Source organism: Ailuropoda melanoleuca, chromosome 8, assembly GCF_002007445.2.
Source record: "Ailuropoda melanoleuca isolate Jingjing chromosome 8, ASM200744v2, whole genome shotgun sequence".
Taxonomy (NCBI): Eukaryota; Metazoa; Chordata; class Mammalia; order Carnivora; family Ursidae; genus Ailuropoda; species Ailuropoda melanoleuca.
This window is the reverse complement of record NC_048225.1, coordinates 24,862,680-24,884,229: the sequence shown is the minus strand read 5'-3', so window position 1 is coordinate 24,884,229 and position 21,550 is coordinate 24,862,680. Positions and strand designations below refer to the sequence as shown.

Sequence of the window (21,550 nt, the reverse complement as noted above, 5' to 3'; positions counted from 1 at the left end):
CAAGTTTTTTGTTTTTGTTTTGTTTTCAGAAAACCAAGTAGACCTGAAAAATCTAGGCCCTGTCAAGGTGGATGCATTGTTCCACCTACACTTCCTGGAAGCTACTCCAGACTTGGCCTTCTGCCTTCTCTTCTACTCCAACCAGCTCAAAGCAAAGCCTGGAGCTCCAGGCCCATACCAGATGCCTCCCGGGGTCCCCAGAGCCATCCCTGTGCACACTCTCCCACTCTTCTCGTTTCCCCAAACATCCGACTGCTAGAGTCAACTCTGCATGTTTAAGGGGAGTTATTCTTCACCTTTACAGCTACTATTATTCATACTATACTGATGGTGAGTTGCTCAAGGGTACACGAGGGACTCCATTCTGCAAGGTCAGATGCGAGCACGAAGTCTGGCATGTTGAAAGCAGGCACGCCAACTTCTGAACCAACAGAGCAGCCACTTCAGTTGCAAGACTCCTAAGACTTCTGGGCAGAGTGCCTTGCAATCCTAATACACACTCGGCAAGAGGCTGGGAGTCCCTGGGGAGATGGGCAAGTGTCCCCGCAGCTAAGTGCATCCCATGGACACTGGGCCATCAGCACAGCACTAACTTTAAAATATGGGAGGAAATTAAATAAGATCAGTTGTGTCATGACAAGGCCCTCCAGGAAAACCAACAGCCTAAGCTATTAGACTCGTTGATTTATAAGGAAGCCAGCCGTCTTGCAGGCAGGCTTCTTTTACGAATACAAGAGAGTAAAGTTCAAGTTAACAGATGCACGATCCCGAAATTAAGAAAAAGGGTGCAGAGGGGCGCCTGGGTAGCGCAGTCGTTAAGCGTCTGCCTTCGACTCAGGGCGTGATCCCGGCGTTCCGGGATCGAGTCCCACATCGGGCTCCTCCGCTGGGAGCCTGCTTCTTCCTCTCCCACTCCCCCTGCCTGTGTTCCCTCTCTCGCTGGCTGTCTCCATCTCTGTCGAATAAATAAATAAAATCTTAAAAAAAAAAAAAAGAAAAGAAAAAGAAAAAAGAAAGAGGGTCCAGAAACAAACCTTTCCAGATGACTGTAAAGGAAAGCTGGACCCTGCATGGGACAAAACCCAGGAATGTACCAGTGTATGTCTCAACTAAAACTAATGTACAAAACAAAACAATTTTTAAGAACTGCTTGATGTAGTTGCCTAGAAAAGACTTCAAATATTCATTCTGGTGGTATGCAAAATCAGAAATAAAGGGATATAAAAAAAGACTGGGAAACTGACTTAGCGCTTCAATATAATCGTGCATTCCTAAATTTCTAGAACTCTTTAGGTAGAAACGACTTAATAGAACAAAGTACGGAACAGATATTTTTAAAAATCGTATCTTTGCACAAACCAACTTTTGTAACCTAATCATGTCTTTAGAAACCATTTATCATTTTCCAAGCACAACTATTAGCACCAGCCAACCAACCACTGGTCAAAGCAGAGTCTCCCCTCTAGAGACGCTCTCCCACCGCAATTTCGACTCTGTCTACTGTACCTGGGATTTCATTTGGGCTGCCTTTTCTGGGTCAACAGCCAACACATGCTGGTAATGACGGATGGTATGCAGGCGATCTTTGTTCTCCGCGCGGACGTAACGCCGCAAGGTCTGGAGAATGCGATGAGGCTGCAAGAGAGAACAGTACTTTTAAGATCCAGAGACTACAGAATGAAAACAGGCAGGAAAGCAAAGCTTAAAAACCCTCACCTAAGAATGTGAGGCCCAGCTGGGCCCAAGGATGAAAGCTGTCCTTTGTAAAGCTTTTTTACCCGGTAGTAAGCAACTACCTTTCCACAGAAAGTACCAAAAACTAAGTTCCAAAGTTACATTGGCTCCTTAACCGACAGTATTTTCCAGAATCTCGAGCCCACTGTCCCACTCAATCTGTCCTCTCTCCTAAGTATCTGACACCTTAAGTACAAGGTAGGCAGCCCCTGTGTCACCCAGAAAAGACTTCACTTGCTCACTTAAGAAGGATACCAATATCCTAACTTTCCAGTACTTTCCATCCCCCCAAAGCAAGGATGGTTAGAGTTAAGGGATAAAGAAGTATGAGGCCACTAGCACAAAGGGCTTCGATGTAAGTTCCTTTACCCCTTTTTTCATAATCCTATTTAGAACAGAGTGAGTGCCAAAGTTTTGAAAGGCATGTTTTTATTCTTTGAAAGTAAAACTACTACAAGAATTCAGTAATTGAGTAACTACCCACCAATATCATGAGGTAAGATACTTCCAGATCACAGGTAGCAGATGCAAGCAGAAAGTGCAATGCTATGGTGACCGAAGCACATACTAGAACATAATAGCTCTTCCTCCCTACTCTTCCTTCCTTCCTTCCTCCAGCCTCGCCGGAACTTGTCATAGAAATGAAATCTTTTTGCTGACCTGTGTGTCATCACCCACTGGTTAGAGCACACCTACGTTAGCGCAGGCAACCCGGGGACAGCACTCATCAGTGCCTGGGTTCCGCACACCACTCACCCGCGGGGGGTCGGACTGCAAGGCCGCCAGGTAATTCTCCAGAGCCATTCGGCGGCGGTCATTCAGCATAGCTTCCACTCGAGCCAGGTGGGTTTCTACCAGCTGCTGCTTCTCGCTGGCTGCCTCCTTCTCCAAGGCTTTAACCATAGCTTGGAAGTGCTAAACCAAGACAGCAGGGACATGTAATTTGTGGCACCTGGAGGAAATCTAAGCAAACAGCCTGAGACCCTGATGCTGCCTCTCCTCACCCAGAGCCTGTGCGAGTCGATAACCGGATCAGAAGAGCGGAGCAAGGGTAAGATCCAAGTATATGCTATCTGACTGCTATCAAAAAAAGTACGTCCTTATCTAATGAGAGCACGTCAAATCTGAGCGTCGGAGTCCGAATTAGCACTTCCATCACTGAAATCACTAGTGCTGCAAGCCCAATGCCGGCTTTCTCCATGTGCCCGGAAGGGAAGGAAAGCTGTCCTTTCCACACTGTAGCAAAGGCGCCCACTTCCAAACCCTGAGAAACAGACCAACAGGAGCTTTATCTCGAAACATATCCCAGTAAGGTGGTAGGTTATGCGGAGTCATTCGTACCAAAGTCCTGAAGGCCAAGTTATCTGTGAAGTACCCAGCCAAGCTTCCAGGTGAAGTTTAAGGCTGTGGAACTAAATTTCCCTGCATCAGATGCATTGGCTATGTAGAAATGAACACTCTTAGCTTTTCTAGGTGATTGATAAAAAAGAAAAGGTGTCCCAATAAAGTATTAACATCATGAGAAGATAGATTACAGTGAACCATAAACACAAATGGATTTAAAATGCAATCCGCTTTACAAAACCCAAATCGGTCTTATAAATTACTTTCCCTATTCCTAGCAACACTCTCTTCTATTCCAGGGGCACCCAGCTGCCACTACGAGTCTAATGTTACATTCCTACAAAGTTACAGATGAACTGGTATCAGAGTGTCTTATTGTCTGCCTTTTGACTTTTGAAGAAGTCTGGAAAAAAAAAAAAAATTCAGGGGGCGCCTCAGTGGCTCAGCCAGCTCAGTGTCAGACTCTTGGTCTTGGCTCTGGTCACGATCTCATGGGTCTTGAGATCGAGCCCCCACCCACGCGCCCACCCTTGGGCTCTGTGCTCAATGGGGTGTCTGCTTGAAGATTCCCTCTGCCCCTCCCCCAACTCACACACGCTCACACACATGCTCTCACTCGCTCTCTCTCAAATAAATAAATCTTTAAAACAGAGAGAGGGGGAAAAAAAAAAGAATTCAGTACTGCTGAAAAAACAAGTCACAGCCTAAGAATGAAGACGACTGGGGATTTTTGCCAGGAGAGCAGAATTAACAAACATAGCCAGCTAAGGTTACTTCCTGGCATGAATTAGGTGTGCTCTGGTTGGTCTGCTTTCCTTCTACTATAGGTGATCAATTCTAGAGAATGCCAGTTTGGAGGTGAGAAGAAAAAAATAAATAAAATAAAAGCAGGCCAGTTAGAACTTCCCTGTAACATAAGCGCTTGACTGAAAGAAGGTGTCAAACTCTAATTTCCTGGGAGTCTGGCTCTGACTGGGTTTCGGAGGGCCAGGCTGGAGGCTCTGTCCCTGGAGAATGCACCTTACCTGAATGAGAGTCTGCCTCTCTGCTTTCGGGAGGTTCTTGGCCTGAAGCTCAGCCTCTTCCCATTCCTTCTTTACCTACAACAAAGGTCAAAGCCACTATTACCAGATAATCAGCTCTGAAACAATCCCCCCATTTTCTAACAATACCGCCAGGTCCTGAAATCTAATATAGGAAACCGCAAATAGAAATTGCATCATATGACCCCTCACGAGCTCAGGGCTGTTTAAGCTTATTCACAGAATTACTGTCTCAGAAGGTCCTGGACCACGACCATCCCGAGCCTCAATTCCATGACCGCCTTGTTCTATATAACCCTGGGCAAGTTATTTAAAAGTCTTTGCGTGTTAGCCTCCTCATACACTTAAGAAAACGGGGTGGGAGGGGCGTGTTTCATACCTACTTCTCAGAACTGTTGTGGATAAAAGAGAACAACAAACATTTCCCGAAGTATAAGCCCAGCACAGGTGATGTGTGAGATTTTAAGTGGTATTCAGACCTAACAAGAAATTCTTTTCAATTTTCTTCTAATCTTCCTAAGTCACTCTAGGAGAAAGCTGCACTACGGTGCTCAATGTTGCTCTAACACTTGTAACCCTTTTAAGAAAGCACCCCGAGGGGCGCCTTGGTGGCTCAGTTGGTTAAGCATCTGCCCATGCACAGTTCATGATCCCAGGGTCCTGGGATCGAGTTCCGCATCAGGCTCCCTGCTCAGTGGGGAGTCTGCTTCTCCCTCTCCCTTTGCTGATCCCCCTAACTTGTGCTCTCTCTCTCCCTCTCTTGCTCTGTCAAATGAATAAAATCTTAAACAAATAAACAAAATATCCCAAGACTCAGAAGCTTCAGCAGGCCACAGTATCTAGCTAACGTATGTTAATATAGGTTTGCTTTCATCTATTTTTACAGTTACCTGTTCTATTGGCAAAAGACACTAGCTTTCTCTTTACAACAGTTATATAAAGTTTCCCTTCTTAAAACACAGAATTTTTAAAAGCTAGTTAATAGCAAAGAAAAATATCAAGGACATAATGGTTACAGGAAGTGCTCCCAGAGTCTGAACACGATAAGCACTCAGAGAGTAATTACATTATCTTGGGGAGGTGGGTGGAGGAGGAGGGAGGGGCTAGGCTCACCAGGAAGATAGCCCTGCTACACTCTCACACCTCACCTATCCTAACACAGCATGACAATCTAGGGGGGACGGTGTCCCTTTTCTTCAACTATGAGAAACCTATTACCTAACGCCACACACCAGGAGCATAAGGGAAGTGCCAAGGTTTACCCTGTCCATTCGGTTGCGATGCCGTATCTCCAGTTGCTCCTTGGCCTTCTGGAAGCGAGCATGCTCATTGTCATCTGCAGAGGTCTCGAAATACACATCGACATCATTGGTTGGCAGAGGAGTTGGGGGAACTGAAACGAAATGACAAGAGGGGTTCCCTTTGGGGGTCAGGCCCAACACAGAAAGCACACTGTGCTCTAGGAGGAAGTCGGAGCTGAGCACCCGAATGGCGCACTGGTTTGCCTCGCACCGTGCTCCCGGGACAAGGTGCTCCTGTCTGCCAAGACTCCACTTGGTCAGATCACAGGGCTCCATCCTCCTTCCGTGACATTCAGCCCCCAGTCCAGTCCATGCCCCCTGGTATCTTTGGCACCAGCAAGCTACCTACTTAGGACTTCAGGGGAAGAGAAGGAAATCTTCCATACCTTCCCTCAATTCCTGAAATCCTCAAAGCTAAAATCTAATTATTTATTGCCGTCACTGATCGCTTCTGGCCAGAGACAAAGGCAGATATCAGACCTGCAAAGGCACCTCCCCAAATTCTCCATTTTGAAAGGAACTTTAGTGCTGAATGGCCTTCACATAGAGACTGCGTAGAGAAAGTCCTAGCTGCTTAGCTCTAATTTTTGAGTTGTCATAGGATGGAAGAAGTCTTAGACCCACCCCCAATACCAGGGATAAGAGGGACGACACTGAGTTGCTGTATTTGACAAGGACGCACCATAAAATGTGAAGATACTTTGGGCGTTTCAACCCATGGCACTCACTGGCCTTCCCGGGCCATCACCTCGAGAGCAAACCCATTAGAAACACACTCCTGCTAGTCAAGCCTAAGGCCTTACTGGCCCCAGACAAGTGAACAGCTGCACAATGGAGCTTAACCTCATAAAGGAAAGGTTTGAGGTGACAAGTCTACCTACTTGACCCCTTAAGAAATACCTATGAAAAACTCTGACTAGCCCAGTTCACTCCCAACTTCCCCACCCAGGGAGGAAGGACATTAAACTTGCTCGTATAACTTGCTGTAGCGTAATGTTAGAGCTACGTGGGGAGCCTATACCAAACCCAACGACTTTCAATGCAGAAATAAAGTCACCTGATTTCCAGAACTGTGTAACTGTAACACAACACTAAAATAACTGTATAACTGACAAATGTAACTACAAATCAGACACTCCAAAGTTCTTCTGCCAAAGCATCTTTTTACTTAGCTTCACACCTAAAAACTACAACTAAAATCCTGTCAAGAATATCTGGCTCCTACCTAAGTTTCAATAGGATGACCACAGCCAATTTTCAGATTAGCTAAATTAGAATATACAGCTTCACAAACCACATTCCCCACGATACTCAAAAGTTCAGCCGGGAGAATTTCAAAGCCCCGAAGTCCGTCGGTGCCAATAAGCACGTTGCCATCAGCAACGCATGTCTGCAGCTTAAAGGCTTATGTGCTGGAGACAGTCTTTGGTTCCTATCACTGGGCTGGATAAAGATAATACAAAACACAAGCTGCTTCCACCCCCTGGGAACAAAAAGGTAAAGGCCTAGCGGCCACAGAGTTCTTCTTCTGAAAATATAATGGGACCCGGACCTAGAACCACATCCTTCTGTCCATATGAAAACAACCAGCTCAAGAAACCAGCACATTTGCCCATGTCTGACCCCTTCCCCTGAAGGGGCACAAACGTGACCAGTGGCACAGTGATGCTGCTAGGCTCTCAAAGCACTCAAGCGGGGCCCCACAAGTACAAAAACACCGTGCTGTGCTCTGGCAAGTCTTCCTACCGTAACACGGGGAAACTACCATTTTGCACACCGCAGAGCCATTAATGCTCTAAAGAAGGGCCGTCCCATCCCAGCGCTCAGCACTATCTATGTGATCCTCTCCGTACTCCGGGAGATCTTTAATGACCCGATTCCTCGGGCTTCACCCCCAAATAATGTGTTGTTGCACCTCACTTTTACAAGGCAGGAAATATCACAATAAGTTGTGTCTCTAAATCGGTCCTGAATAAAAAAGTTTCTGCCACCAAAGTTCCCTAAGGACTCCTATTGTTTCCACACTTTCAATTATTTCTAATAAAAACAGCTTTTCCACAGAGCAGCAGCTAGAGCGGGGGTGCTAAGAGTACCAGATCGCATGAAGATTTAAAACATGTTTTGGTGGGGGGAGGAAAGAGGCACAGGAAGGTATCTGAATGAAAATCCACCAGGAGCTACAGCCAAATATCTAAAGAGCAAAAACCAGGAACGACCAGCAACTCCTTATTCTAACGAGTTCCAGAATCAGAACCAAAAATGAATGCCTAGCCTGAGTGAGGATTTTCCAAACGCATGGGCTAGTACTGCAAGGTAAGAGACAGGGGGCCTTAAAAAGGAAGGGGAGTAACCATGGAGCAAAAGCAAACGTTCTCCTACCCATGTCTAAGTGAACCCAACTCAGCTGAACCACCGAATTTCCTCTGTGACCCCAGGACACGTGAACTATAAAATTCTTTCACTTCCTAAAACTCTGTGTGATCCAGCGTTGCAAAACATTGGAGAAACAGTTACTCCCATGCAACTGCAGAGCTCGCTCCCTAGAGTGCATAAAGCAAGACATTTCAATATTCTGGACTCTCCAAAAACGTATTCGTGGGGTCCCTTCTTTGAGGAGCGGGCATCCCCCTTACCCAACATGCACCATGAGGGTGGGCGACAGGGTGGCTCAAAAGATGACAATGAGAGAAAAAAGCCCAGAAACGAGAATGGGCAGAACTCACGGCTGCTGAGCTCACCGCTCTGTGCCTTTGCACCACAGACAGCCAAGGGCAAGGCTGCCGCCCCAAGCACCACAGAAGCACTCTGGGAGCCCACAGACAACAAGGCAAGATGCGAAAGAACAGGCCCCTGGGCTCTCCCTCTGTGCTAGGGAGGGGACACGCCACCACCACCACCACCACCACCAGACCCACGGTGAGCATGGGACATACAGAACTGGGCTCGAGACTGCCAACAGGAAAGCAGAGCCTAGATCTAGAAAGCACAGAGATGGGGGGAGAAAGGACAGACAGCAAACACCTGAGTCGGCAGGAAGCACTACACAGATGCGGTCACGAGGACGGCCGGGAGAGAGACAGAACGCCGGACAGGACAGGGCCGCTGCACAGAGCCCGCGCACCGGGACTTACTCATCGCTTTACACACAGCCATACAATAATCCTCAGACTCAAAATTGTTCCTGTTGCCTCCGCAGCCGCCATATATAAAGTGCACGCACTTTCCCTTGGAGAGGTCGAAGTACCAACGAGGCATCACGGCCCGGCAGGGCCCCGTCATCGCCTCCTGGGAGCAGACAGCTGTGTGAAAACGGTCAGAATGTGAGCAGGACAGACGCGGCAGCTTCGCATGCTTCACTGTCGCTAGGGGCCTCGCCGGGCCTCCGCGGAGGCCAAGCCCCGACGGGACCTCGCCACCCTGGCCAGCTAATCACCGACTCCAGCCCGTCGTTCAGGGGGACGCAGGTGTCTTCCTGTTCTGCCGTATGTAGTGAAGACATGCAGGGAGTGAAAACAGTGTTTCTCACACTGTCTGGAGTCTAGACTGATGTGTCTCACAGCTCTGCGAGCCTCACGTTCCTGATCTGGCGAGCGGAGACGACTGCCTGACTTGTCGATCGTGCTGGTGTCAAGGACCAAAGGAGCCCCGTGCAGGTGAAAAGGCTGCTTTAGTGGTGATGACCAAGGAAACGCTACTAAGCACCCAGAATGCATGTGTGCGTGTTTTTATGTTCTCCAGGGTGAATCATAAACTTCTAGACTTGCTACGTACTTCCCCCACATGGAGTCCTAAATAATTCTTCAGAGCTTAACTGCCTTCAAATACACACTCAGCAGAGGCTGCACATCAATGGCTCTAGAATGGTCACAACCTTTTTTTCTCTTTCTGGGGAACTGGCAAGATGAAAATCCTTTGCCAGTTGGTCATTAAACTCCACCCTCCCAGTCACAGACATCTTTCTGGTGGACAAACAGGGCAGCCTACAGATGGGAACGCGCTCAGGAAAAGAACCAAGAAGTCACTTCCATTCTGGAAGATCAGGGCTTTAGAAGTATTGAGGAGGGGGCTCCCCTTGGGGACAGAACACTTCAGGCTGCGTGTGGAAGAATCCTGCCCAAGCATAAACCACATTATCTCCCTGATTCTCTGGTCTGGTCCTTCTTCTCTAGTTAGGTCCTTACAATGCAAATGACAGTTTCTGATTCAACTCTGGGTCCCTCCATGAGCGTGTCCACTGCCAGACCCCGCAGGAGCCTGGCCCCCCCAGCGCTAACATGGCGCCACCAGCGTGCTGGAGAGCCAACTTCACGTCAGCACCCAGGAGCGCCACCTCTCCTTCTGGGACTTACCTTTGATGCACGCAGTCCAAAATTGTAAGCAGGTATTACCAAATGGATTTTAATGCCATGGCTTTACATCGGGTTACCTTTAACGTCGTGAGTAATTTCCTTTTCTGAAATCGTCCCATCGCTGCTGGGTTCAGTTGGGTTCTCTTCATTGTAGTCATCTCCTTTAAAGGTGTCATAGTAGTAATCTCGGTCTTCCACCACTTCCTCCCCTTCCTCCTCATCCTCGTCGTCCTCATCCACAGCTGCTTCTGTGAAGTCCTCCAAATCTGCTTCGGTAGGAAATTCACTAAAGGTCAAAACAGAAGAGGAAGCTTAATACCGATTCCTAGGTGCACAGCACAACAATGATGCTCTTCCCTATTTTGAAACACAAAAACAGAGACAGGAAATAAGCTCAACTCACAGCTCACTGGGCCACTACAGCCTTCAGCCCAGCTACACCAGCAAAAAGGCAGAGTGGGCAAGGACTGCATTAACCTGCAGAAAGTACCGTAGCCAGAATGAAATGCCAGCTGGCTCAACTCCAGCGTGAATGAGGGAATGCCCACTTTATCCAGAGGGAGGGACTGGCGGCCCAGTGCCACCAGCAAAACCACTTCACAGGTGCAGGACGAGAGTTACCTTTTGTAAATATCATAGTCTTCCTCTTCGTCCTCATCCTCTTCCTCTTCTTCCTCTTCCTCCTCTTCCTTTGACACAGCAGATTCAATCATCTTTGTCTGAGGGCAGCACACGTATTCAGTGCCATGGAACTGGTCTACCCCACAGGGCAGCAGCATGCCGTAGCGATACAAGGTCATTCCCTGGGTCAGACAGGCCTAAAAGAAACCCCACAGATCCACGTCAGAACACTAATACATTTGGTCAAGTAGTCCCCAGTCATTAGCTTTATCCAAAAGAAATGCCTTTCAAATCACTAGGTAATGCTTTCTCTCACGGACACATAAATTTTCTGTTAACAAGTTGTGATGCCATTATTTTAAGAAGATTTACAAATTTTGCTTAACTTGCAATGGGGGAACATCATCTGGGCCAGAAACAATGAAAGCCCAAAGTTAGAAAAAAATTAAGGAAAAGGGAGTTCTTCTAAGTAATTACCAATGCTGGCTAAAGGTGGTCAGCAATAATTAACATTCCTTGCTGTGAGGGCATGGTGTTAGAATTTGACCAAAGAAACTGACTAGAGATCCCACTTAACTACAGAAGGCATGCTTAAGAAATGGCATCTAATCCTATCAGTACATACGTGGAGATGTGGATTTTCTATAATTGGCTATTTCTACTCTAAGGCCCTAGGGTGGGGGTGGCCTCTTTGGGCACCCGACGGACTGCATCCTTGCTTTACAACATCTTAACCTGAGGGGCTGGACTGTCAACACTGTATTTCCCTATAAAAATACCCTCCCAAATATTTTTAATTTAGAAGCTACAAGTAATCGTAAACTCTGAAGACATAAAGGGAAAATAAAATCAATTTGAAATCACGAGGTCTGGAAGAAAATGCTACTTTCTCCCTTAACAGGAAAAACAATACATAATCCATTCTTTTACCTCTTTGACTACAGTGTGCCAATGCTGGTGATTCTCGCACACCTCCATCTGCTCTTTGTGGAAAAACCGGCACTTTTCTGGAACTCGCAGAACATCACTTACGAATTCACCCACTGGAAAAGACAAAGCTTTGTTACAAGTAAATCTGATCATGATTCAAGGTAGTGAGGACTCTCACTGAAGATTATGACAGTTACGTAGTCAGGTGTTAACAGGAGCGATCTCAAATATATGTAAGCTGATGGGCCTCTCTCACCTTCGAAGGTCAATTGGACGTTACAGTAATTTCCGGGCAAGCAGCCACAAGAGCTCAACATTCTGTTACAGTCATGATACTTCGGACTTTCCTCACTCTTCCAGACTCTAATCCCTTAGGGTCCAGTTGCAGGGCTAACGCAATACATGATGGGCAGAACAGGAACAGGACCCCCCCCCCCCACCATTCCATGACCTCAGACACACACATATTCCTCTGAGTTCACATGCGCTCATATTCCTAGCCTCATACTTCCCTATTTCTGCCCACGCTTAGTAGTTGTTTTGGGGTTTTTTTAGATTTATTTTAGGAGGATAGGGGAGGAGCAAAGGGAGAGGGAGAGAGAATCTCAAGCAGGCTCCGCGCTGAGCACAGAGCCCGATCCCACAACCCTGAGATTATGACCTGAGTCGAAACCAAGAGTCGGATGCTTAACTGACTGGGCCACCCAGGCGCCCCAGGTCATGTTAGTTCTAATAACAAAAAGCCAAGAAACTAAGGGTGTTCTTCAAAAATACGGATGAATCTTACTTTGGCCCTCTGTGTACTTAAAGACACACAGCTCTAAGACGAAGCACTGTAATATGTGAATCAGGTAAGACTCCTCGACGGAAGGGAATGGGTGCTTCTGCGATGGAAAACTCTGGCAGATGCTACTTAACCAGGTGACCAGCCGAACATGAGGTTTGTCACTGACAATGACGAGCTGACATATGTGATGTGCTAAGAAGAAAATATCACTACACAGTCTTTCTGCCAAAAATATGTCATTTGAGTCTAATCGTGATAAAACAATAAGACAAATTCAAATTCAGGGATATATTTAAACAAATGGCCTATACTGAAAAAACAGCAAGTCATGAAAGAGTTTTTAAAAAGAAGGAATTGTTGTAGATCAAATGTAATGTTTCATCCTTTTTAAAGGAAAGCTATAAAGGCCATTATTTGGACATTTAGAGAGAAAATGTTCAAAGTATGATTATTATATTGTAGTTACATAGGAGAACATCCCTGCTCTTAGGAGAAATAAGCCAAATATTTAGAAGTGAACAGTCATGAAGTCCCAACTTACTTTCAAAGGGTATAACAACAACAACAAAAGGTATATAAGATGTGCATGCACGCATGCGCGTGCACGCGCGCGCGCGCACACCCACACACACACACACGGTGAGACAGATAAGGCAAAATCGGAAAACCTCGGTAAAGGGTACAGAGGTATTCACTGTTACATTTTTTTCTATAGGTCTAAAACTTTCCAAAAATATAAAGCTGGGGGGCAGTTGGGTGGCTCAGTCAGTTAAGCGTCTGCCTTTGGCTCAGGTCATAATCCCAGGGTCCTGGGATCGAGCCCCAAGTCAGGCTTCCTGCTCAGTGGGAAATCTGCTTCTCCCTCTGCCTCTGCTACTCCCCCTGCTTGTGCACTCTCTCTCTCTCTCTAATAAATAAATAAATAAATAAATAAACAAAATCTTTAAAATATATATATATATAAAGCTGGGAGGAAAACACATACAGCTGTTCAAAAAACAGAATGTGGTCTTCTAGAAATACACACTGAAATATTTACAGGAAAAAGAAATACTATCTGTGATATGTTTCCAAATAATCAAGGGTAGGTAGGAATGGGTCCACAGACAATGGGGGAGAGTGGCTCACAAACTGCTGATCATTACATAGCTGGACCACAGGGACATAAGGGTTAACAGTATTATTTTTCTCTGTGTTTGGACATGTTTGTAACTTCCATAAGAAAAACCTAAAAATTCATCTACCACTGGGGTGCCTGGCTGGCTCTGTCAATAGAGCATGTGATGACTCCTGATTTCAGGGCCGTTGAGTTTAACGGCCCACGTTGCGTGTAGAGCTTACTTTAAAAAAATATTCATGTACCACTGCATCATCACCCAGAGATTGATTCAGTAGGTCCAAAGTGGGACTCAGTAATTTCCACTGAACAAACACATTCCATCACCAATACGCTCCACACAGGCTCTCAGTGGAGGGAAACAGAGGGAGAGAGGTGTGTGCTTAACTCAGGAGGGATGGAGTAGCGGCAGGAGAAAGGAAGCAGGAGGGCTAACCTCTGAGGTTTCCTTTTCTTTTAAGAGGAAGTGTAATAGGAAAGTCATCTGGCCTGAGAAAGGTCTCAGGGCTTTGAACTAGTGGAAAGTCTATATAGACCCACGCCCCAGGTTCGTCATGGCGGCCTGGTCCTCCAGGACTGCTCACCTCAGGACCCAGACTCTGGGCACTTCAGCAGTCAATCCTTCCACGACCCAAGGGGCAAGCAAAAGGAGTGCTTCATCTACTTTGAGGGGGAAGATGTGCTCTGACGTTACAAGCTGGAGCAGTAAACACAGCCTCCCCACATCAAAGCAGCCTTACACAGGGGAATGACATTGCACACCATCATTAGCACAAGAATTTGGGGGCCAATAACTCCATTGACACTAAGGCGGGAACACAAAGTAGTAAGTTAGACACAGTGTTGCCTTGATGCCCTAAAGGCTCTAAGGTGGTAGAACACGTACATAAACTTTTTCAATCAACTAGACACAGTCAATGCTTAAAAAAACCCCAAATCCCTATGGGTAAATGAGGATTTGCCTCTATGAGGAGAAACAATCGTGATACTCAACCAAATTAGAAGTCACTTCAACTATGACATCCAACCACCAACTCATATTGTTTTAATGTGATTATCCTGTATTCACGAGGCAATTTTTATATTTAATTTAAGACAAAAAGCAACAAAAGACTACATTAAAAGGCAGTGTGTACAGGGTTAGGCGCTGGGGTTCAACTGCAGCACTGTCGTTGCTAACAGAGTGCTCTTAGGCAACTTACTTAACCTTTCTGTGCCTCGATTTCCTTATCTTGTTGTGAGGATGAAATGACATAATATACGGAACACACAAAAAGCCCAGAGCAGAACCTGGTGCACGGTGAGCAGCGAGCAGCACTAAGTGTGCGAGCTCTGATTGCTGATGCTGCTGACGTCTCGAGCTGAGGAGCTGTGCACAAACTACATAGACAACTATAGTCATCATACAGAAATCTGTAATTTGTAAAACCCCAATTTTATATGTACAATTGCGACATCAGAAAAAAATTTTAAAATAGCTATTTTATTACTACATATATAGTCTATAGAAACAATAAATTGAGTTTTAAAAAAATACAAGGGAATACTATACAGCAGGTTAAAAATGAATGAAATCTACTTATATCACACCTTAGACACACCCCGAAATGATGTAAAGTAAAAGTTGTAAAAGGTGAAGTACAGAATGATAGCATTCTCATAAGCCTGCAAACACAAAAACAAATGGTCAATAGATACATATGTATATAGCGGAAGTATAAAAACATGTGAGACAGACTGGAAGGTGGGGGTAGTTGGGGGAAACAGGTGATAGGGATTAAAGAGTACCCTTATCATGATAAGTGCTGAGTAATGTACAGAATTGTTGAATCACTAATATTATACACCTGAAACTAACATAATACTGTATGTTAACTACACTGGAGTTAAAATTTAAAGATAAGAAAGGGAGGAGGGAGGAAGGAAGGAAGGGAAGGAAGGAAGGGAGAGAGGGAGGGGAAGGAATGAAGGAAGGAAGGAGGGAAGGAAGGAAGGAAGGAGCAAGCTATGGAAACTTGGGTTCCTTCCCCCCAAAGAACAAAGAAACATGCATGAGAATAACATGCCAGCAAGAGGACAGTGGTTACCCTGAGAGCAAGGGAGGGAAGAAGGGAGGAAAGGGAAGGAAGGATGGGGCTTTGGAACATTTAATACCTTTATGAAAAAATAAGATGGAAATGAAGCAAACTTGGCAAAATGTTGAAGAACTTAAACCAGGATGATGAGTGACTATCATATTGTGTTATCTTTTCAGTATGCTTCAAATACTGTATTTCGGAATTAAGCATAAAATCAAAACTTTTTAAATGGCAGTGATTTAACTAACTCCATGCTACACTGCAAAATTAAATGCCACCAATCTTTAGCTATTTCATGACTCAATCAATCTGTCTGACCTCTGAAAACCAGAAGAGAATTAACACCACTGAATTTGACAAGAAACTAAAATGTAAAAATAAAAAAACAAAAGAATACTCTTTGAGTCAACAACTGCAATTCTAACAACATACTCTAAGGAAATAATTAAGAAAATAAACAAAGATATTTATTGCAGTGTTAATATCAAAAATTGGGACCAACCTAAACGCCCATCAATAGGGAATTAGTTAAATGATCACAGCTATATACAACGGAATACCAAGGGTCACAGGNGAGTTAACAACTGCAATTCTAACAACATACTCTAAGGAAATAATTAAGAAAATAAACAAAGATATTTATTGCGGTGTTAATATCAAAAATTGGGACCAACCTAAACGCCCATCAATAGGGAATTAGTTAAATGATCACAGCTATATACAACGGAATACCAAGGGTCACAGGAAATATGGTTTGTGTCTATATTTAACATGGAAAAACTTCCATTGTGATTAAATATTTTTAAAAATCATTAAACAAATAGGAGTGCCTGAGGTGGCTCAGTCAGTTAAGAACCCGACTCTTGAGCTCAGCTCAGGTCTCGATCTCAGGGTCGTTGAGCTCAAGCCCTGTGTTGGGCTACACACTGGGTATGGAGCCTACTTAAAAAGAAAAAACAAATAAAAATAAAAATCATTAAACAAGTAAACAAAGCAAGAAACACACCCCATATCCCTACCCCTCCTTCTTCAGCCTGGTTAACTCTTTAAGGTCAAGTTTGTCTTTTATTCAAAGATATGTAACTACCTAAGAGTAGCATATAACAGATGTTCAAATGTCAACTTAAAAAAAAAAGCAATAAAAAGGAGAGCAAAGGTAGTATGACCACATTTAGGGGGAAAAATGCATTTTTTAAAAGCACCTATAGTTCCACGTGTGTCCAAAGAAAAAAGTCTTCTATATACACCAAAATGTTAATCATGGTGCAAAAACTGGAAATGATTATTTATGCTTCCCCCACCCTTTTCAATTGAAAATAAGCTTTTTGGGGCACTGGGTGACTCGCTCAGTTAAGCGTCAGCCTTCAGCTCAGGTCAAGATCCTGGGGTCCTGGGATCGAGCCCCACGTTGGGCTCCCTGCTCAGGAGGAAGCCTGCTTCTCCTTCTCCCTCTCCCCTCTATTTGTGCTCTCTCTCACTCACTCTCTCTCAAATAAATAAATGAAATATTGAAAGAGAAAGAGAAAGAAAAAGAAAAAGAAAGAAAGAAAAAATAAATAAGCTTTTTAAGCAAGTAAACTAAAGAGGAACACATTTCAATCCCAACATCAGTTCTGTCATTTTACTGCTACTTTTTGGCATTTGCTACATTCATCAGACGCTTCTAAGAAAAACAAAAACAAAAGCCAGACTTAGGCAGATGAGTTACTCTGTTTTACCGAAGAACACTGAAAATGGTTTGGTCCCAGTTTGGAATTTTACCCAAGTTTATAACAATCCTCAGTTTAATCAGTTAGGCTGTAACAGATAATGACTGCAATTTCCCAAGTCACTGGACACAGAAGGTCATATTGTTTTCACTGTTTAAGAAGCTGATGAATGAATATGGCAATTTAACAAAACCTGATAAACCTACAATCTCCTTTAAGCTGCACTTACGGTCTATCTCCAACCTCCACCAATGCCCTATGATTCTGTCTCTTTTTCAGACCATCTCCCCCAAGCAGGGACATGACAGCCATCAGGATATAGAGTTCTTCCAGAGCTGCTAAAATTCCTTTTAAAAATATCAAAGGTTGTGTACCCACTTCGGAAAACCCTCATCACCAATACTCACACATGTTTTTTAAAAACCTACTGCAAAAGTACTCTCCAGCTGCAGATAGGAAGACCGTGTCAGTTACGGGGCTCTGGAAGCTCTAACCAGGTGGGGGAAGAAAGCCTTCTGTAATGAGAGGGAGCCAAGAGAATCAACCTGGCCACCGAATATAAATTTCTGTGCGGTCTAGCGGCCATCCCTAGCAGATGTCTCGGCGGTCAACAGGGCTCTGAAGTTAAAGACCCGGGATCATTCTCATGAGCAGAAACACTCAAGGCCCCACGCTGGGGATGGGGTGAACTGTCGACGACGGGCTGTTGTGAATTCAAAGGTAGAAGATGAGTAGCTAACAGATGCCGGGGATGGATAGTGAGACCCTGAGGGGGAGCTGCTAAAGGTGGCACCCGAGAGCCTCTGAGAATGAGAACTGTCTTTGGCAGTCCTCACATCACAGTCACACTCTGCCCAGATCGCCATCCAAAAATAACCCAAAACAAACACAGTCACGGGCTCACAAAGCTCTCCTCTTTAGTACAGGAGCCAGCCTACATGGAAATGTCAGAGATGACTAACTCCTTCCCCCAAAACCCCAGCAGTTTTGCTTCTTCACACATCAACAACTCTGCCCTATTTGGATCATCCTAACTACCTACCTACCTATCCACCTACCCATCTATGCACATTTTTAATAATAAACAGGAGTCAACCAGTACTACTAACCTAAGCTATAAGGTCATTTTGAGAAGGGGCAGACTGAACTGAAACAGCAGGTGGAAAGTCACACTGATGGGTAGTTAAGCATCAAAAGAGGGCAGAGCTGAGTGCCATGAACACAGATGTCCACAGGCAGTGTGACACAGACTTGATGAAAGCACTACCAGCAACCGAAATGCATTCGCAAACTGCTTTCCAAGCATGCTCACCAGGACATCCCTCTCTCCCCTCAACCTAGCAAAAAAACGACGACAAACAAAACTAGTGCCTGAGGACATAGGTAAGGACTCTGGGGCACCTAAACCAATTAATATGGGCGACCCAACCAATACAGACAGATTCTGTTTTCCCCAGCTCCCGTCACCTCACCTTCTGGCCTGCCTGCCTACCCATGCTTTGGGTTTGCTAGGCAGTAATTATCTTTTTTATTGTTATTCTTTTAAGCAAGCTCTAACACCCAACATGGGGCTCAAACTCACAACGCCGAGATCAAGAGCTGCATGCTCTACTGACTGAGCCAGCCAGGCACCCCATTAGCTAGTAATATCGTCAAGGGGGTCTCAGGGCTGAAGCTAACCACACTTCTGCCATCACTTTATTCCAACATGTGGTTTTCATCTTAACGTGTACAAGACGAGTTACTGTGGTTACTTCTGGCGAATGAAATGTACAAGACTCTTACTTTTTACTGCATCCAGGTTTTGTACAGTTTGTATGTTAAAAGAATTGTGTATGGTTGTGTAACTCACTGAATATACTATAAACCATTAAACCATATACTTCAAATGGGTGAATTATATAGAATGTGAATTACATCTCAACAAACTTGTTTAAAAAAAAAAAAAAAAAAGGCAGAGCCTGACCAGGAAGCCTGGGTGACTCAGTAGGTTGAGTATCCAACTCCTGATTTCAGCTCAGGTCACGATCTCAGGGTGGTGAGATTGAGCCCCGCATCGGGCTCTGCGCTGGCGTGGGGCTGATGCTCAGGATTCTCCCTCCCCCTCTCCCTCTGCCCCTCCCCGTCTCTTGCTTGCACACTTTCTCTCTTTCTCTCAAAAACAAAAAAAAAGCAAAGACTGATTATTTACAGGAGATACTGAGCAAATAAATATACTGAGGATAATGGAATTGGAAACATCAATATGAGCTACTGTTTCTAAAAAATATGCATGGATGGACCTAGAAGCAACAATATCCTAGGACAATAAGTACACATAATGCCCAGACTTGGTTTCTAAATACCACTCTCCACTGAAAGAAACCAGGGCGCCCTGGAGAAATGGAAGATTCCAGGGGTAGAATCAGGAAAATAAAGGATCCGTCTGCATCATCTTTCTGTCAAATCTGGACAATAAGTCCATAAGGAGATAAATGAATGCAGATGCCATCTCAGCCAGGTGATAATAGTTACCACGGGTAACGGAACAAACCGATATCCTGCAACTCCTAACACCACGCAGCCAGAACGCATCTGTAGTAGCCTCTCAAAAATGCACAAATCCAAAGAATCATAAGAGGCGCCTGCCTGGCTCAGTCGGTTAAGTGTCTGACTCTCAATCTCAGGGTCATGAGTTCAACCTCCGTGTTGGGCATGGAGCCTACTTTAAAAAAAAAAAAAGAGGATCATAAGACAAACCCAAATTGCAAGGCATTTCCACAAAGTAATTTGTACTCTTTAAAAATGTCAAGGTCATGAAAGACAAAGAGACTAAATTCAATGTGTGATATTGAATTAGATCCTGGCATTACTAGATAAAAGGTGAAACTTGAATAGGGTCTGCAGATTATAGATTTAGATCAATGATAATTTCCTGATTTTGATGATGTGGTTATATAGGAGAATGTCCTTGTTTCTAGAAAATCTACACTGAAGTCCTAAGGGATTAAAAAGACACCAACTTAAATGACTCAAACACAAAAACCCAGCAATGGAGGGCGAGGGTTGAGGGTGTTGGGGGAGCGAATACAGTTAATTTTACCATATAACTCAAATGGTAACAGTTGGAAAATCTGAAATCTGAGCAAAGAGTATATGGGAACTCTGTACAATTTTTCTAACCATTTTGTAAACTTGGAATTATTTTTAAATTATTCCTAATTTTAAAAGGCGAGAGTAACTCAAAAAGACTATCACCAAAATGCTTTCTAAGAGTACGGAAAAAAGAAAGTGGTGCTCATTTTTTTTTTTTTTTTAAGATTTTATTTATTTATTTGACAGAGAGAGAGGCAGCAAGAGAGGGAACACAAGCAGGGGGACTGGGAGAGGGAGAAGCAGGCCTCCCACTGAGCAGGGAGCCCCATGCGGGGCTCGATCCCAGAACGCTGGGATCATGACCAGAGCTGAAGGCTGATGCTTAACGACTGAGCTACCCACGTGCCTCAAAAGTGGTGCTAATTATTAACCAAGATCAGTTCTACCAGGGTGCTCTAAGAGGAGATGGGGACAGCAGAGAGACATTAAAATCTACTACTTAAGGAGCACCTGGGTGGTTCAGTCGGTTAAGCGTCTGCCTTGGACTCAGGTCATGATCCCAGGGTCCTGGGAATCCCTGCTCGACAGGGAGTCTGCTTCTCCCTCTCTCTCTGCCCCCACCCCTGCTCATGCTCGCTCGCTCTCTCTCAAATAAATAAAATCCTAAAAAATAAATGAAATCTACTTCTTAAATGATGACAAGGAAGAATTAGCAGAATTTCTGTCCTGCTACCCCCCCTTAAACTCCAGTCACCTGGTCCCTTACTAGCTTAGCCTCAGGCAACTGTATGTCTTTTACAACACCAATGGACGGCTCTACTTACTGGCTAAGAAGTTGTCCAAATGGATACAGGTGTAAACATAAAAAATTGTCTGAATTAAACATCAAAGACCATATAATACTTTATTCAGTGACCACATGCAAAGAAAATAAGTTGATGGTCAAACTGTCCTTTATGCATTTAATTAACAACAATATCATTTTATTGTTTGGTTCTTTTTTTTTTTTAAAGATTTTATTTTTATTTATTCAACAGGGATAGAGACAGCCAGCGAGAGAGGGAACACAAGCAGGGGGAGTGGGAGAGGGAGAAGCAGGCTCATAGCAGAGGAGCCTGATGTGGGGCTCGATCCCATAACGCCGGGATCACGCCCTGAGCCGAAGGCAGACACTTAACCGCTGTGCCACCCAGGCGCCCCTTATTGTTTGGTTCTTAACACTGAAAAACTCAAACTACATATAGCATATTGGAAAATAAAGCAACAGAATAAGATTTTTGTCCTGTACCAGCTACAGTAAGGTCTTGTCTTATAATTATCATCAAAAAGTGTATCCTCTGTTCTAGACACTGTCACTGTCATAGAGGACAAAAAGGACTAAAGCAGGGTCCCTGGTTTCACAGTGTTTAGAGCAAAGCTGCAGAAAGATACAGAAACAGATCATCACCATACAGGGTGACAG

At 44.6% G+C, this 21,550-nt stretch overlaps 1 protein-coding gene across 4 annotated transcripts in view; it reads right to left on the bottom strand.

The window, feature by feature from the left end:
* APLP2 (amyloid beta precursor like protein 2) overlaps window positions 1–21,550 on the bottom strand; it is an 82,126-nt gene that overhangs the window by 12,723 nt on the left and 47,853 nt on the right. For 2 of the 4 annotated variants that reach the window (XM_034666082.1, XM_034666083.1), the window contains exons 4-11: window positions 11,323–11,435; window positions 10,393–10,589; window positions 9,849–10,057; window positions 8,554–8,721; window positions 5,384–5,514; window positions 4,104–4,178; window positions 2,491–2,649; window positions 1,507–1,635 (exon numbers count right to left, since the gene is read on the bottom strand). In XM_034666082.1, coding sequence (XP_034521973.1) covers window positions 1,507–1,635; window positions 2,491–2,649; window positions 4,104–4,178; window positions 5,384–5,514; window positions 8,554–8,721; window positions 9,849–10,057; window positions 10,393–10,589; window positions 11,323–11,435 — 1,181 coding nt within the window. The remainder of the gene's footprint in view (window positions 1–1,506; window positions 1,636–2,490; window positions 2,650–4,103; window positions 4,179–5,383; window positions 5,515–8,553; window positions 8,722–9,848; window positions 10,058–10,392; window positions 10,590–11,322; window positions 11,436–21,550) is intronic. The other 2 variants (XM_034666084.1, XM_034666085.1) reach the window with 1 other exon arrangement.